Source organism: Cyprinus carpio, chromosome B17 (assembly GCF_018340385.1).
Source record: "Cyprinus carpio isolate SPL01 chromosome B17, ASM1834038v1, whole genome shotgun sequence".
NCBI classification, from domain to species: domain Eukaryota; kingdom Metazoa; phylum Chordata; class Actinopteri; order Cypriniformes; family Cyprinidae; genus Cyprinus; species Cyprinus carpio.
The window spans coordinates 11,309,457-11,328,073 of record NC_056613.1 but is presented as its reverse complement, the minus strand read 5'-3'; the positions used below and the strand labels follow the sequence as shown (position 1 = coordinate 11,328,073).

Genomic DNA, 18,617 nt, shown 5'->3' with positions numbered 1-18,617 from the left:
TGACTTAACAGTAATTTTACTAAAATACATTAAATATCAATTAAACAGAAAGTTAAAAATCTAAAATTACACTATGTTTCAAACTGTTGGATCCATTTGAGATGATCAAGATTTCCGTATTGATGGAATGTGCCACGTGCATTGTATGCATACATCCATTGTTTCGTTTATCTCATTACTTAGCACATTTTAGCATTTTTTACTCCTGTAACTGATCTGAAAACTAATTATCACTCATTCTGTCATAGTTAAGAGAAAGTGAGAAGATAAACCCTACGTATGCACACACTCACCACAATCTGCCATCTACAAACCCACATTAATTAGTATTTCAAGGCAAAGTAAAACAGGTTGCATTTATTAAACTTGCACTTAAAAGCAGAGAGAGGGCAAAAATAAAACGTGCTATTGATCAGCCTGAACAAGAGCATCCAGTCATCAGAGCACTTCTGAACGTCCGTTTCAGGCTTTATTATTGAAGTGTACACAAATCTGTAGAAACCAAAAGCACTGTCAGAGGGTCACCAGAGGATCGGGGGAACTCAAGAGTGGGTACGGGCGCGTGTTCGTTACGTTCTTCTTTTAAATAGTTCGCTTGAAGTATGACCAGTATATTCTCACTTACAAACTGTCCTTGCACTAAGAGTCCAAAATAAAAGAAAAAATTAACAAAAAAGAGAAAATAACATTTGGTAAACATTCTCCACTAAAGGCAGTTCCCTTATATATACTGTGATTTCATCTTTCATTTTTGTTTACATAAGTTTAATAACATATCAATCAGTGGTTATTTAACAATTTGGGAAAACAAAGAAAAAAAGCACAAAAAAAAAATTATACTCTTTTACAAGTAAACAAGATTTTTCCTGTCTTCTTTGTTTTCTTCAGCGGTTCGTCGTGTGTGTCGGCGGGTTTAAGCGGGTTTTGACTGTCCTCTCTTTTTATGCTATTACATAATTAGATTCTTACATACAAATATTGACAAAAAGATGGCTTAATCACCAAAGCCATCCAGTCCTTTTTCAATATCAATGGATAGTCAAAGGCGGTGGGTGGGGCTTCGGGGGAGAGGGGATCAGAGCTGGCCGTCGCTACAGTGGGCGTCTGGGCTGTCCGCCTGCTTCTCCGCATCCTGACTGGGCAGCTCTTTCACCAGGAGCGAGGTGCTTTTCTCGGAAAACTCCTCCCCGTCCGGCTCCAGGCCTTCAGGACAGGGAAGCTTCAACAACTCTTCTCTGAGCTGAGCCGTGTGCCTCTGCAAAAACACACATTGAATCGCTTTCAGAAACACAATGAACGGCACAATTTCCGGTTGTATGACAGTGAACCCACGGTGTTGTACCTTTAGAGCAGCTGCGTGATGAGACATGGTTCGGCCGACTCTCTTATCGCTGCTGTACTGCTGAATATCACAGATCCAGCCCTCGCACTGGGCCATGATCTCCGCTCGCTTCAGATAGAAGTGCCGATGGATCACCTGCACACACACACACACACACACACACACACACACACACACACACACACACACACACACACACAGTTAGTGCACAAAACACGCACTCTCAGTGTTCTTGGAAAAGCAATTGCGTATCAGTTCCTGCAGAGCTCATAAATCAACCGCAGACCTCATATCCTCTTTTAGTAGCACTAGAAAACAATCTGCTGATCTTCGGATTGAGACTCCAGTGACCTATTTGATTCATAAAGAGCAGATGACCGATCGTACCGAACAGATCACCAGCAGTCATTGCCTGTCTGCGCATGTTAATATGAATAAACTAAGTGACCTTTTCGGTAACAAAGACCATAGGCAGGAAAGAGAAGAACTCAAGCTCACACAAACACACACTTCTAGTAGTACTCCGACTTTGTCTGAAGGCGAGAGCTGAATCACTTGTTCATTCTGTCTCTGAGATATTCTTTCTCTCCATCTCAGTGTTTTCCAAACACATCATACAGTGTACTAAACGGCAGATGTGAGTTGATAATAGCGGGCATACCACCCAGAATAGTTTCTCCAGATTCTCCTGTGTGCTTAATACAGTAAAAAAAGGTTTTAAATTGACAAAAACTGCAAAATACAACTTGACATGCTTTTTAAATGGTAGGCTAGTTTGACTATATGGCCACAGATTTGGGAAAGCTTTACTTCTGAACTAAATTAAGCTATTACATGGCTTCCATTGTATCAACTGCATTATAATAGTGGTTATTAGTACGTTTTAAAGTATTTTACAGAATACTCAATTTATGATGCCACTTTAGTGCCACTTCAAGAATAAAGTCATAATATTACAACATTGAAGCAATATTTTGTCAAATTTGCAAGCCAAAATGGCAAGAATAAAGTCATAGGATTGAGATTAAAAAGTTTTGAGGATAAAGTCGCAATATTACAAAAATCCATGTTTTCCGTGAATCTGAGAATTAATGTTTTGCACAAAAGGATGTTTGGATAAAGTAATGTTTTAATTAAAAATGTTTAATATGAGAACAAGGTCATGTTTTGAGAATGGAGTTCTACTGCTACAATAATAAATTTGTAATGTTCGCTTAACAAAGTCGTAATGTTATGGGAATAAATTCATAATGTTTTGAGAATATAGTATTGTAGTAATGTAGTATTTTTACAATAACTGATGTTCTGTTTGTATATTCCTAAAACATTAGGACAAATTTTGTAAATCATTTGAAATTAACTAAATTTGTAAAAACAACAACAACAACAAAAAATCTTCTATACAGTTACCAAAATGTCATTTTCTTAACAACAGCTGCCATTTGGGGAAAAAAAAAGAAAAGAAAAAAACAGTTTAGGCACCAACTAAATAAATGCAGAATCCTCTTGAGGCTCTAGTGGGAAAACACTCTTACAAACAGCTTCTGGAAAATCCACCTGTTGTGTCTTCACTAACACACACAATCTCTCTCAGGATTAAGATGTGCACTTTAGCCTGCTTGTAAAAGCGAGACGCGGCATGGCTCAAACTTCTGCGGGGAAAAGACCGAGCGCAGACGAGAGGGATTCAGGAATGAGTGCGTGTGATCGATGGTCTTGCCAGTGTTGCCATGGAAACCCCGGCGGCCACTACAGTACACATCACTCGCTGGCTCACAGCTCAACCTCACCGGCCTTATATCTCTCTCGTTTGCTGTCTCGCTTCATCCATCCTTCATAAATCTAGCTTTCTCTCAAACATACAAAGGTCACCAGCCACCAGACATGTGACTGTTACAGCCTCTCTCCCATTACGCCACATTCGCTTCATTTTCATTCAGTTCCCAAAGAAACATCTGTATTGATATTGGGAAGCCAGAGAGAGGTAGAGAGAAATGAAAAAGGGTTAGGAACAGAAATGCCATTTAAAAGAAAATGAACATGAGAAACAGCTACCAAGTAAGGCTGTTGTGCAGGAGCAAGTGTGTGTGTGTGTGTTTCCTCTCTCTTCTGACGTCAACAGCCCACCATTTATTACCCTGCGTGACTGGCTGTGTGTGTGTGTGTGAGAGAGAGAGAGAGTGAAGAGAGAGAGAGAGAGAGAGAGAGAGTGAGAGAGAGTGAGGAGAGAGGAGAGAATTGGAGAGAGAGAGAGAGAGAGAGAGAGAGAGAGAGAGAGAGAGAGAGAGCTACTTGTCCTGCTGTTTATTAAATCCCATGTGTGAACGTATGGATGTACTATGCTCAAAAATATAAAAATATAAATCTAATGGTGGACGAAGCAAGAGAAATGTTGATTTTAAATACTTAAAAATCAGTTGACTTATTTGAGATTATTAATGTTTTTGTGTATTTAGAAATAGGTTTGTTTATTTTAATTAATTGAATTTTTGTTGATACAAATATGTATTCGTTATTTATACTGCATATAAACGTGTACCGAACAAATACAGCACTGATTTAACTACTGCATGAGTGGAACTGCATTGGAAACTTCCAGTTATATATAGTTACTTTTGATATGAAATTTTGGCGCTCTCTGACGCGGAACGACAGATAACTGTTTAAATGGCAGCACGGAGCAAGAGTGAGCGAGATCATTTCTTCCTCTTTATTACTAGTTTTAACGCAAAATAAACATGAATGAACATCTTATGCCTCGTGTAATCGCTCAATCAGTGTTTTAACCGCGGAAACACATCAATAAAACAGCTCGTAAACAAAATGTCACATAGCATTTCATTTACGTCAGGCAAGTTATCAGCGTCCACAGCTTGTTAGAAATGAAGTGCAGAGAAGAGCATTTCACAGAATATTAGACTATCAATATATTTTACTTTACCTGGACAAATTGAGCAAAACAGACAGCATTGTGTGTTAAATAACACAATATTAACTTCTTATTTATTGAACTGTTGTATAAGATCAGTATCACAGTTGCACACTTGTGATATTGCGCTTATTGCTTGTGTGATATTGCTTATCTATATATTGTAAATATGAGACAAAAACTCAAAAAGGGGCATTTTTGTCCCATATCTTGAATTTTAGGGACATTCTAACTACGCTCTCTAGGCTCCATCACGCAGTGAGTTGTTGCCTTGCATCGTATTTGTCATCAATCAACGGAATGAAAGACCCACGTAGGTCTGGGGCGGGGCAAGTGTGTTAAATGCGTACAAAAATTTAACACGCTATTTTACACAGTAATTAATCAATTAATTAATTAATAACATGTTAAATGGGCAACCCTAATATATATAAATTACCAAAATTAATAAAAAATAGTAAAATTAATATTTTCAGTAAGCTAAAAAAAAAAATTTTTTAACATTTTTATGCTACACATTTGTGCCTGCCTGCAACATGCTAAGGGAAAACTCTAAACTATTGGAATCAACTGTAAGTGGAGTCTCTTCTGTAAGTATGTTTAATTTGTGGGTATTTTGTGTATGGATTATTTTTGTGTAGGGAGTAGGAGGTTTTAATGTTTTTGGCTGTTTAAGATTCTGCTGCAATTTTTTATGATGTTTAAAACTTCCACCTCCTATAGATGACGTCACAGGTCTCTCCTACAGCAGCTGAAAGCTAATGTCTGAGGGGATGAGAGAGAGTCTGCACACAGCGTTTTTATATGTCCTTGACTCCTTGCATGTTCATTTGGACTAGTTTCATCATATATTCAGCAAATAATACTAGAATTCTGCATAATTTTGTGGATTCCATCTGCCTCAATACATAATTCATCAGTGAGTATGAGTCCCGTACGAGCTGGTCGATGCTTGGCCCGGCTCGGTTCTGCCCAAACAACAGCCCTTTATCCCTGTGAACAATGGTCAGGTTGCCATGGCAACAGCCTGTTTAGGGTCCTCTGTGGGATACAGAGGTAATGTACCAGCCTCATAACTGCCTGAGGTGGCGTGGCAGCCGTTAGGCATTACATCAAACTCACGAACTGCCCATACTAGACCTAAGATGACATGGAGCGATGCCAGTGAGACGCCAGGTGGTCTGATCTGGTGTCTTCTAAATGAAAAGCTCCTGATATGTGACAGTCTGAGAGCCTTCAGAGATTATATGAGGTAAACACTCACAAATACACACACATGACCCAGAGTTTAATGCATGTTTTTGGTTTTTGGTTTGGAATTGCGAGGAAGTTTGGTAATTAGATGAGTGCACATATTTGGATAATTTCAGCACATTCATGATTCGTATGCCTTGTTCAATGACTCAATTTCTTCACTCATTTATATTCTGATTCAGGCCGCCCATCCTTCTCCTTCTCTCTCTCGTTTCCAAAGTGTATGGATGATTGTTATCTGCTGGTGGGGGCCATATCAAGGGCAAAAGGAAATCAAAAACAAAGAGGGGAGAAGATGAGGGGGTGGAAAGGAACATTATCTATCTGAAAGTGATGTGAAAACTAAAAAGTGCATGTAAAATAGGACAACTTAGGACAAAAATCACCACATATATAAAAAGTAATAATTTTTATAAATATATATAATTGCTTGCAAAAGTTTGGGGTCAGTAAAAATGTTTCTGAAAAAAATCTGTATAAAAGCCTAGTGTTAGTCGTTTATGCTCATCGAGGCTATATTTATTTGATTAAAAATACAGTAAAAACAGCAATATTTTGAAATAAATTTAAAGTTAAAGTTAAAGTAAGAGTTTTCTATTTAAATTTTTTTTAGAATATAGTTTATTTCTGTGAAGGCAAAGCTGAATTTTCAGCAGAAAAAAGTAGAATTTTCCTAATAAATCATTTTAATATGCTGATTCGATGCTCAAGAAATATTCCTTATAATTACCATTATTATGCTGAAAAAATTTGAGCTGCCTAGTATTTTTGTGGAAGCCATAATATTTTTTTCAGATTTTTTCTTCTTCTCCAAATAGTTTTTGGGGTCACTGAATATATGTGAACTCATGAACCTCTGAAACCTGAAAGTTTTCATGAGCCAATAAGAGTCTGTGTGTTTGTGACGGATGATATCTAACCTCTTTAAAGCAAGGTGAAGGGTTGCGGATCTGTTCTAGCATGGCCCACTTGACAGAGGCCTGCCGGATGTTTCCGTCATACTCTCTGGAGCTCTGTGTTCCACTCGGCGTGCCCCGAGAACGCTCGTAACCTGGTTCGTTGAAGTATGGCTCAGACACCAGGATCAGAGACTGGATTGACACCAGCACCTAAAACACAAATACACACACACGTTTTAGAAAGCCTAGGAGGAATGACACACAGATCAAGTGGAAGAGGTGAAGAGCACCACGGCTCTCACTGACCATAGCACTACTGTCCCTGTGGCTGATATCCATTTATTGATCGGCTGGACACTAACTGTAGCACTAATCAATGGAGACATTTCTATGAACTGCTGGCAGCAGTACATGAGCACGAGTTTGAGGAGAGAGAGGAGCAGAGCCTGATCAGATCAATATTACAGGGGAAACAGCTCCCCTGCCTATTATTCAGAGAGGTATGATGGAGAGAGGGAGGGAAAGGGGTTGAGATGTGGGAAGATAATTACTGTAAGAAAACCAGGATGAGCATGTTGTAAATGCTCAACAGTCGACGTGCAGGTGACGGTGATATGACTAATTCTCTGAAAATGATGAAATATGACTAGATATTGTACTGCTTCGGATAAACCAGAAAGAATCTGCATTTGTGCAATTGGTATCAGAGGTGAAATCCTTCCTGCCTAATGAAGGATAGAGGATTATACAAGCGGATTGGATTTGGCTCACCTGTAGAAAGCTAGAAGTCTGTGGGTTCCATTTCTCCTCAGGACGCCCGTGCCAGGTGTTCAGGATACTTAAACACACCTGGTTGTTACAGAATGGATGAGAGACAGTATGAAGAGATCAGGATATAGAGAAACAAAAAAACATAGAACAATTAAACTTAACAATAAGTCATATGAACATATAAACAAAATAACATTAAAAATTGTTATTTTTGCTAATATTTTTATTGTATTTAATTTTTTTTTTTATTATTGTATGTATGTGTATGTATGGACACACCGTATGGCAATGGCTGTTTCGAATATATATATATATATATATATATATATATATATATATATATATATATATATATATATAAATAATATATATTTTTTTAAATAATACAATAAAAATATTTGTAAAAATACCCCTTTTTTACTTGAATAATAATAATTATTATACAGTTTTTAATTTAATTTAATTTTCAGTATTTGCATAAGCCGCTAAAAAAAAAAAAAAAAACGGTATTGGTCCAAATATTTCCTGGATAACTTCAGGAAGTGACACTAACCTTGCCATCATTGTAGAGGTTTGGATTGAAGCGGACGCTGTGGCCACCGGTGGTCTCCAGATTAACCAGAGGAGGGGAGTTTGGGTAATCTTGAGGAAAGTAGACGTCAAATTCGAAACAGCCATTGGCATACGGTGTGTCTGCGGGCCCTGTTATCAACACCTGAGACAAAAACCAAGAAAGCCTCCATTCATTCAAAGGCACAAACATTAAAATAGAAAACATTGTCATCGGAATGATTGTGTATGTCTAAACCAGATCTATATAGAGGGAGTTTTACTGATACAGGCAAAGAGATGCATCCTGCTTCCCACAGAAGGAGTGAGAGAGAGGAAGATTGGAGGACTGTAATGCCATCCAGTGAATCTCTCTCCACTGCAGGCGGCAGAGCTGCACTCAGGCGTTAAGACTGTTTTGACATGACCATTCAAACGCAACACTAAACACACACAAAGCTGTGCTCACACACTCTGTATAGGTTAAATCGGGAAAGCTCAGTTTACTATTAACGTCCATTAAGATTATATGAAATGTGGAGGAAGATAAAAAGGCCTGGCACACTGTTAAGGGGCGAGTGAGTGACCAGTCTGACTGGGGCTCCGCCTTTGGTCTGGCCTGCCCGAGACATAAAGCTCAAGCCAGACACACTGACATTTACACACTCAGAGAGAAGCCCGGGTCAAAAGCACATCTCAAATGTCATTAGGAAGTGTGTGCACTCATGTGTGTGTGTTAGAGACCACAAGACAGCAAGACAAGCAAGTGACTCCTGGGATTCACTTCGGTTGTTTTGTCATGCAGCACAGATCGAAAGATTTATGTTGACCCACAGTAAACAGCAAGGCTTGAGACAGTCATGGTCTGCTTTCATATTCAGCACTGAGATATCAGATTCTTGTTGACTGATTCATTTAATGATACAGTGTTATGATAAATTTGTGTTCTTACCCCAATTTAAGATGCTTATGTGGCTTAAATTGAGCTCTGCTTTAAGAATAATCACTAAGCTCTTATAAATATAAGAGTTTTAGTTGAGGGGTCAGAGGTATCGAATCATACCTTCATGATATCGAGACGTTCTTCATCACAGCGGACAAACACGCTGGAGGATGAGGAGAGAGGGAGGGAGGTGGAGAGTGTGACGGCTTCCTGTGCTAATCGTCGAGCACGAGCGGCACTGTTGGCGTCACTGGCGTTCTTCACCTGAGACAGGTAATGGTAGTTCACCTTAAACACCAGCTTAGAGTCCTCATCCTCACACACCATCTCAAACGTGTCTGTGGAAGAGAAGACACACAGACAGTTAGCTTTTAGCAGTCACAATGAAATATAAACATCAGACTCACTTCAAAAAATACTTTTCATCATATTTCCTCCAGAAAAAGCCATACTGCGTATTCTGAAGGATCTGTTCTGTGTAGGCCAGTGAAACCTGTTTACAGTCATGTCAGTTGAGATTACCTCATTCGCCTGAGGTCGGGCTAAATCATTTTTGGCAGAACAAAACTCTTGTCATCAATCAGAGCAAAGACGGATGAGAAATGACAACCAGAAAAGCTATTCTTCCAGCAAGATAACACAATTTTCCCCATTTCAGTTCATTGTGCTCCTTCAAATTTTTGGTGCACTTAAAGAAAACAAAATCAGCTGAAAGGAAAAACAGCTATTTCTATCCACTCATTCAACTTTGTATGCGTCACAAAAGCAAAAAAAAAAACAAAAAAATTTGCATTCCCCTGGGTGTTCATGAGTTAATGAAAAGCTAATAATGAATTAAATAATATAAATGCAAATTTTGAATAAATATTACCAAAATGTTAATTTATTTTTGAATATTTTAGGTTTCCCTGTATGCCATGTGACCAACATTAAAAAAATATAAACATACAATGAATATGATGTTAAATCTCAACTTACTAAATTATTATTACTGTTTTAAAGTATAATTTAAGAGAGACAAAAGCAATCTAAATAAAAACAGAGGAAATTAGCATGTACAACTGCATTTATTCAATATCGGCCGATACAGATAAATAAATAGATCAAATATCGGTCAGTAACCAATGTATTATGCATCCCTAAAATGTTCAAAATTTTGTGAAATATATTGTTTAAAATATTCAATAAAATGTTTAAAAGCATTGAACTTGAGTGTAAAATTTCTTGTTATTAATTAAATTATATAATATTCTCTCTTATCCAGTAAAAACTTAAATGGGTCAAACACTGGCAGAGATATGTAGTTCAGGACTCACCAAACTGTAGTTTTTTCATGGCTGCTGTATATTTCTCCTCCACTGAGCGCAAGATGGACAGCGGTTTGGGTCTTGCTGCTGCCTTCTTAGAACTTTCAGCCATCTTCCTCTCTAAAAAAAAAAAAAAAAAAAAAAGCAAAAAAAAAATACCCTTTAAGAGTGTGTGCATGTGTTTCACAGTAGCCTGAGGGTGTGTTTGAGTAGGTCACATCTTCCATCCTCTCATCCCTGAAAAACCGACACATCCCTACGAGACGCAAAAGTAACCTGAATGCCTATATGTAGCTCTGCTATCAGAGCTCAAGCGGCCCATTTTCGTGACTCCCTTTGAGATGTGTTTGACTGCAAATTTGTTACTTTGATAAATGAGACGAAACGCAAATAGTCGTGTCGTTACACAAATGAGTCGCTGCATTTCTGTTCTCTCAATTCAGATTGTTATCGAGAAAGCGTCAGACTAATGACAACGACACCAGCAGAGCGTCACCGCTCCAGTCAGACATATTAGACCAGCGGATGGAGGCCGTTAGATCTACAACACAATTAAACTCCCTATATTTAGGAGCTTTATGGCATTTCCGCCCATTTTGCACTGGTTGCAGACACATGTCCCACTCTGCACACCCATGCTCCGTGTCAGCCAATCAAATTACCTTTGTGCTTAACAGGGCTGATAAAGGCTACACTTTGGATACGAGCCACATAAAACCCCACCGACATCGATAGCTCCATTTACTCTCACCTCGTCACATTAGCGCATGATATTGAACTACAGGACACCACTTTCGACCAATCAGACACCCTGACTGAGCGGTCTCTGGCACTTTTTAAGAAAAGACGGAGTACTAATTAAGCAGTTAAACAGGGTGGTAAGTGTAATGTCTCACTGCTCTTATCATATGGAGTTTCCTTATGGATAGTGACAGCTGCATCGATCAGCTTCACCACGTTTAACGCCCCTTTCTTTCACTCATCATCCCGGAGAGAATGAGAGCATGAGATACCCAAGGGAGTACTGATGTGGTTATCCAATTCCTGCTATTTCCAAACCTTACCTCCTCATGACCACAAGGGTTTCTGCCTAGGAGCAAACACTCTCTTAGCTTTGGTCTAGAGGACCTCAGAGGGACATATTTGTAAATGTTAATAAACGGATGTGACTTATCTCAAGAGCTTTGAATCCCAGGATTAGGAATTGCCATGGTCACATCCGTTTTCTGAGGGACTGATCACACAATACCCCTGACTGAAAATACACCCTGGCTATGACTAAGGGCCGTTGGTTCAAATGAAAGATCTTAAAGAATTAGCACAACATAGAATAAGTCTAGTCTGACAAACGAAAGTGCCCAGTAAAGCTGACTCTCCGATCTGGCTTCAGGGAGCCTGCCGCCTCTGGTCCATTTCTCTTTGGCTTATTCTGTCAGAGCAAACAGTCACCCCATGTCCCCCGAGGCCTTCAGATAAGCAGGGAGTGTCTTCAGCCTGTGAAATACACACCATCCCTCTCCTGACTGACCACTACACATCCAGCACTGTCCTGCTTTTGCTTCTGTTCTGTTACAAGTCTCAAGAAATACTGCCCTACAGAGACACAGAGCATGAAGAGCATTAGTGTGAAATGTGCTTCAAATGGCGCAGAAACATCCATGGGTCAGATCATTTCAATATCTATAAACATTATGAAATGACTAGCTAAATGTACAAAAGTCAAAAGTTTGGACACACTTGACTTGACTCATGATTAAAAAAAACTCACCCATCAAGGCTGCATTTATTTAATCAAAAATACCGTAGAAGCAATATTAAGAAATATTATCACAATTAAAAAAACGGTTCTATTTTTTATATTTTAAAATATTATTTATTCCTGTGGTTAAAAAGCTGAAATCATTTTAATATGCTGATTTGGTGACCAAGAAAAAAAAAGCTTATTATCAATGTTAAAAAAGGAAGCTTTTTATGAAGTTGGCTTATGAAGTTACTCTAAAACTTAATACTGAAGAATTGAGAGTTAATGCGTCCAAATAAGAAATTAGTTAAATTATTTGTTAAGCATTTTAATTAAAGTTAGTAAAAATTTAATTTTCCATTTATTCTTTAATAAACAGTACCTACAGAAAGCATTTTTTGTTTGGGAAAAGCAGACTGTTAAGGTGGATGTTCTCACCGTGGTTGGCCTGCCGTAGGTTGGTGGTGGCGGCATAAACAATCTCTGCAGTCTTCTGGATATCAGGAACTAGCAGTGTGAGGCCTTCAGGCTCAGGATCAGATGTCTCAGTCTTCATCACCCCTTTACTTTTGTCTTTCTTCGACCTAAGGTGGACACAGAAACATCAGAAATCACATTTCTGTAGACACCAACAAATTAATTATGGGTCTGCATGTGAACACATGAAATGTTTCATTTTTCAGTGAACACAACAATGACAGAGAAACAAATAAGTGTATGTCCTCAAGAACTTCTCAATCTCTGATGTCCCAACTCTAAAACAAACACACACACGCTCTCATCCTGAGAGGTGCTAGTATACACGATGCATCAAATGAGCAGCAGATTGTGACCTGTCCCAAAGTAAACCATTAAAAACCACATCCAGCTGTCTTGTGGCTAAGCACACGCCCTCACAACATGCATCTTTCATTAAGCAGGAGGAGAGAAAATGAAAGAGACAGACAACTGAAAAAGGGGGCATGTCAAAAACGTCCTTTACCTGTAGGTGACGCATGGGACAATAATTAAGATGGTTACATCATTCAAGGGTGCACGCATTCTCAGAGACACTCAGACAGAGCCAACCTTGTGACTTACAGGCCAATGCCAAAAACATCTCGCTTCTCATGAAGACTAAGTCATTATTAAACACAGACAGCTGATAACAAATCACATTCTCACTACTCATATCTACATATCCACCTGTGCTATTAAAAATCCACGGGCTTATACTGAAGGGACATAAAATGCTATATAATCTTGAAAAAGAAAATGAATCTATCAATTAATCAAAAATTAAATAATATGAATTAATTAATATTTATACAAATAAATTTGTTTCATTTTTAAAACATTAATACAAAAATGTAAATAAAAATAATATAAATCAAAAAAATTATAGAAATAAAGAATTTTAAAAATACATTTGTAAATTAAACAAATCTTTTTTTTTTTTTTAAAAAAGAACAACAAACGGAAGAAAGAAAAGAAAAAGAAAAAGAAAAAGAAAAAGATAAAGAAAAAAAGAACAAAAAAGGGAAGGAAAAAGGTATTTGTGATAGAAAATGAATTGGTTATTTTTGATTTCATGATTTATTTTTTGTGGTGGGTTCAGCCAAAATTCTGGCAAAAACAAACACTAAAAAAGCCAAAGCTAAATTATGGACTAGCGTGGGACGGCGAAAGCTCAGGACAGTTTGAAGGCCACTGGGGATTAGAGGCTTTTCGAGGGCAGCTGAGGAGCACTGACTGATCTAGCAGTCATTTATCACTGAGAGTTACTCCTCTGGTGAAACACTGGTCTGACTTGTGGCTACAGCATCAGGTTACATCTTGTGGGTATAAACCAGGTTTTTCCATGGAGGTCAGAGACAGTGAGTGTCACAGGGTGGGCATCCATCCACCAGCAGTCACTTCCGTCTGTCCTCTGTCTATTAGTGTGACCGACCAGTGGACTGAATGTGTGTGTGTGTGTGTGTGTGTCTACAAGGAAGAGCTCACCTAAGGCGGTTGGTGTAGGTGTCCACACAGGTCTTCATTTTGGCCAGTAACATGCCGACGGAGGTCTGACACTCAGTGCGTTCTTCATCCTCCTCTTCCTCTGCAGCGTCTCCTGATAGCGGCAAGAGCAAAGGAACCAGGCTGGTGCAGGTGGAGATGGCCCTCAGCAGCTCTAACAGAGCACGATACAGGGGGACGTGACGCGCCATGTCCAAAACTGCAGGAGACAGAGAGAGAGGGAGACATTACGTACAGAGACGGGACGCTTATAAAAGACAAAGTCGATTACATCTCTTAAATGACAGAAGGACACAAGGGACGATCCACACATACACACACACACTTTCAGTCTCTCAAGGTTAATAACATTTTTAATATAGATGTTTTTAGGAACATCATTGATTTCAAAGATTTAAACCATCTGAATCCCTGAACAAGACATACAAGCTGTTTTATCATATGGAAAAGTCACCTTATGACCATCTTGTGGATGGACAAACAAAAAAACGTGTGTCATGCATGTCTAAAGGGACTGTTTACTCAATAATAAAAAAGATTCTTTCAACATACACTGACCTTTAAGTCATTTGAAACTTATATGACTTGCTTTCTTTAGTAAAATAGAAAAGATGCTGCTTTAAAGAATGTTGGAAACCAAAAAGTTTTGGTTACCATTGACTTCCATTGTACGGATGTTAAAAAAAACAAACAAAAAAAAAACATTTTATTAACTATATTTTATGCTGCACAGAAGAAATAAGTCATACAGGTTTGCAACAAAATGAGGGTGAGGCAATAATGCCAATTTTTTTTTTTTTTTTTTTATGTGAACTGTCCCTTTAAAACAACATAATAGCACAGAAAAGATACCTTGACTGTATAAAGAAAAGTTGAGGGGGGGGGGGTCAACAGATTATTATTTTTTTTTTAATTCAGACATGACCAAAAAAAAAAAAAAAAAAAAAAAAAAAAAAAAAAAAACTCAATCAATCTTCTCCTGAGTACATTGGGATGCCAGAGGTTTGAGGCATGAGGGCTCTTTGTGCATGCATTTCCTGTTTGGAGAAGGCACGATAATCCTTTTGTGGCACAGCGGAGTCTTAAAGCAAAAATGACGACAGTGAGAGAATAAAGGATGAGCGGGAACGAGACAGAGCGATTACTGAGGGTCTTCAAGCAAAACGCTATAATCAGGCTCATATTATCAGTGTGCAGTGAATGTAAGGAGCAGGAATACTGTGTGCATGTTTGTGTGACTTCTGTGTGCGTGTGTGTGTTTCTAAGAAGAAAGATGAATTTCAAACGACTAAAGGAGCTCCATCAAAGGGTTTCGTTTGAGTATGCGCCCACTTCGAGGACACCATAGATCAGAGAGCGTTTAGTGTGTGTTGTATCATCTCAATGTCAGTCTATGTTCCAGATTCTCCTCATGCCCTCCTCAGTTCAGACTGTTTCTCCTTCACTCTCATCTCATTTACAGACTAACTGATTTACTGCACACCAATCCTCCTCTCTGGCCCTCTCTCTCCCTCATCAGACATTCAGCTCCATGCTGGATTGGGTGGATGATAAACAATGTTAGTGAGAGCCGAGAGGACACATACGTCAGCTCCCCTGCCCTCCGTCGCCGTACGCAGAGAACAGCGGAGATTGAGGAAGAGAGGAGGGAGGACACGGCAGGACAGGAGGATAGAGGAAGGGAAAACCGGAGAAACGACAAAAGGAGAGAAGAGACATGGAGGGGGGAGAGGAGACCAGAAGGAACCAGAAAAGAGGAGAAGGAGAAGAGATGGCAGACAACACCAGAAAGGAGGAGAGGAAGGACAAAGCAGCGGAGAAGACAAGAAAGGACAAGTGCAAAGGTGACCAGTAAGGAGAAGACGCGAACAGAATGGAGAACAAGAGGAAAGGAGGAAGCAGAAGGAGAGGAGAGGTGAAATAAGGAGACCAGAAAGGAGGAGAGGAGACAAGAGCAAAGGAGGACAGAAGATGGGGAGGAGACCTGAAATAAGGAGAAGGGAGGAGACAAGAAAGGAGAAAGCAGAGTAGAAGACCAGAAAAGATGTCTAAATAATAATAGAGACAAGAGAAATCAATAAAAAGGGACGAGATGTGAAAGCTGGAGAGGAGAGGAGTAAAGAAGCAATCAGGGGAGGAGAACAGATGGATTGGAGAAGACAAGAAAGGAGAGAGCAGAGAAGATTAGATGAGTCGAAAGAGGAAAGGAGACGAGAGGAGAACACAAGAAAAAAAAAAGAGTAGGGGAAGAAAACAAAATAGAGGAGAAGAGATAATAGGAGAAAGGAGAAGAGACTAGAAAGGAGGAAGAAGAAAGGGAAAGACAAAGGGGAGGAGAGAAGAAAACCGAAGAGGAGAGGCATTAAGATAAGAGGAGAAAACAATTTAAGAGAACAAAAAGCAGAAGAGAAGAAAAGCAGATGAGAGATTACATGACTACAGATAACACTACAGTGTCATGTCAAACTCCTCACAGCAGCTCTTAGGACGCTAAAAAAATCATCCATCCATTCCCTCTTCCCCAGGAAAAGACTCTGAGGGTCACAGGTCATCTGGACTCAAACTGAGCCTGAGCCACAGCTCCAATGCTTTAAACGATTCTTCATTTGGACCAGAAGACCTTTATGGCTGACCTCTCCCTCCCATCTAAAAGGAACAATATAGCCTCAAACACAAGCTTCGTGCTCTGTATGACAGAGAGAGCCTCATGCACACTCAAGAAACATCTTAAAAACAGCCATTTCCGATCATCTTCAAAAAACACTCTCCTCTAATTAGCTCACACACTTCACAACCTTAATGAGGGAACATGCAAAAGAATGTTGAAGACAAAAGCACAAAAAAAAAAAAAAAAAAAAAAAAAAATCTCTTTAGCCATTCCAAACGGGCATATCCTAGAATACAGGATGTTGTTCTTGATCTGTTAAAGTACTAGATAGAGATTCTCATTGCTCATGTTTTTTCTTTCTTCCATTTCTGTTATTTGATAGAGTTTGGGTTCCTTGTCACAGTTCCCCTTTTGGCTTGTTTAGTTGGGGTCTAAAAGACACTTTCAGTAATATTATTAATTTCATGGCACTGATGCTTTTGGATGAGAACAAAACTTAAACTGAATTGAGCTGAATAATGACACTTTAGTCTTCTGTAGAGCTGCTTAACAGCCAAATCTAATTCATATTTAATGAATTTTGCCATATCGTCACTGAAGTGCATCAACACTGAACTGATTCAAGCTGGATCTCACCACTACTGTTTTCAGTTGAGCTACTTACTGCTGAATTGATCTTGTTTAATAATAAATTAACTTTACACAGTTATTGAACTGAACTGAACCAACACTGAACTGGCTGGAGCTGAATTATGGCACAATATTGCATTGCTACAGCTGCTTTGCATAATTAGGGTTACGGTTAGGTTTGTATAATTAATTCTGGTACTTTCCTGTTTATCACAGAGAAGATAGCAATCAAAACAATGTTGTAAAAAAGGGCTTAAAAATGACTTGGCTTTTCTAAAAAAAAAAAAAAAAAAAAAAACACTGGTACAACTCAATTTAACTGTAAACTACCTTTCACAAATTGGTGCTAGGTAAGTATCCTATGCTCACCATGGCTGCATTTATGTGATCAAAAATACAGTAAAATTGTGAAATACTACAATTTAAAATACTTGTTTTCTATTTGATAATATTTCAAAATGTAATTATAAACCGTGATGTTAGATTGGAATTTCAGCAGCCATTACTCAAGTCTTCAGTGTCACATGATCCTTCAGAAATCATACTAATATGCTGATTTGCTGCTCAAGAAACATTTCCTTTTATCAATGTTAAAAGCTGTGCTGCTTAATATTTAGTAGTTTACTACACCCCACTTCGCAGGCCCCATTCACACATGAGAAACATGTAGAACTCAGAAGAAACCTTAGGGGTGCGCAGTGTGTGTGTGTGACAGTTCTCTGAGCATGTGGTAGAAACTCTTTGTCACCATGACAACAAAGATCTCGAGGACAGGCGGGACAAGACACCAGCAGCAGCACAGAAATGCACACTTGCTTTTTGCCTCGTGGGTCGGTTAAAATTTTATCTGGTTATTTACAACATGCAGAAATGCATAACTGTTCATGACACACAGATGAAGAGAGAGAGACAAAAAATACCCCCTTCTAATATGACTCCACTGTGTGTGTGCGCACATTTATTTATTTTTACACTAGCACACTTTTGTTGAAGTAAATCAGGCTGACAGGAGTCTGATTTTAAATGCCGCTTTGCAGAGCGGAACAGGGCCTCGAGTCTAATGACTGACACAAAAATCATGCTTCCCAAATCATTCAGGGCACAAGAGTCCTCCGCCTGTCTGGAGTGTGTGAGTGAGCGAGCGAGCGAGAATCCTTCACATGAGGGAAAGCTGGAAAGAAAGACACAACATGCAGCAAAAGCTCAGAGAAGCGCTCCATCAATAATGCAAGAGAACGAGGAATAAAACAAGACGAGCGCTGCTGCATCTCCCTTTCACACTTCTGCATCTCTCTAGCACAGACAACACTGAGACGCAGGACATGGACTGATGGCACAACCGGACCACTGACTCAACACACTGAAGAGAACATCGCCTGATCCATGTGCCAAATACACAAGAAAAATAAAAGAGAGCAGTGAGTCAAAGGAGGAGAGAGATAGAGGGTATATTCAAATGCCCATGACTCCATTAGACAATACCACACCTTATTTTAAAATGCACAAAATAGAGACGCCACAATATTAACTGATATTTATTTTCATATTTTGGCTGATAATGTGTAAAGGTTGATATTCAAAATTTTATATACCAAGTCCAAATAAATAAAAATAAAGAACAAAAACTAAAATCATTTGGTTTA

The 18,617-nt window shown here is 38.8% G+C and overlaps 1 protein-coding gene across 7 annotated transcripts in view; it reads right to left on the bottom strand.

Annotated features, from left to right (window-relative positions):
• Window positions 1–337: 337 nt before the first annotated feature.
• The window catches only part of birc6 (baculoviral IAP repeat containing 6), an 85,511-nt gene continuing 67,231 nt past the window's right edge, over window positions 338–18,617 (bottom strand). For all 7 annotated transcript variants that reach the window (XM_042742193.1, XM_042742197.1, XM_042742196.1 and 4 more), the window contains exons 66-74: window positions 13,719–13,935; window positions 12,174–12,319; window positions 10,004–10,114; window positions 8,808–9,025; window positions 7,749–7,910; window positions 7,196–7,273; window positions 6,446–6,634; window positions 1,343–1,477; window positions 338–1,255 (exon numbers count right to left, since the gene is read on the bottom strand). In XM_042742193.1, the coding sequence (XP_042598127.1) occupies window positions 1,076–1,255; window positions 1,343–1,477; window positions 6,446–6,634; window positions 7,196–7,273; window positions 7,749–7,910; window positions 8,808–9,025; window positions 10,004–10,114; window positions 12,174–12,319; window positions 13,719–13,935 (1,436 nt within the window). In that variant the 3' untranslated portion in view covers window positions 338–1,075. The remainder of the gene's footprint in view (window positions 1,256–1,342; window positions 1,478–6,445; window positions 6,635–7,195; window positions 7,274–7,748; window positions 7,911–8,807; window positions 9,026–10,003; window positions 10,115–12,173; window positions 12,320–13,718; window positions 13,936–18,617) is intronic.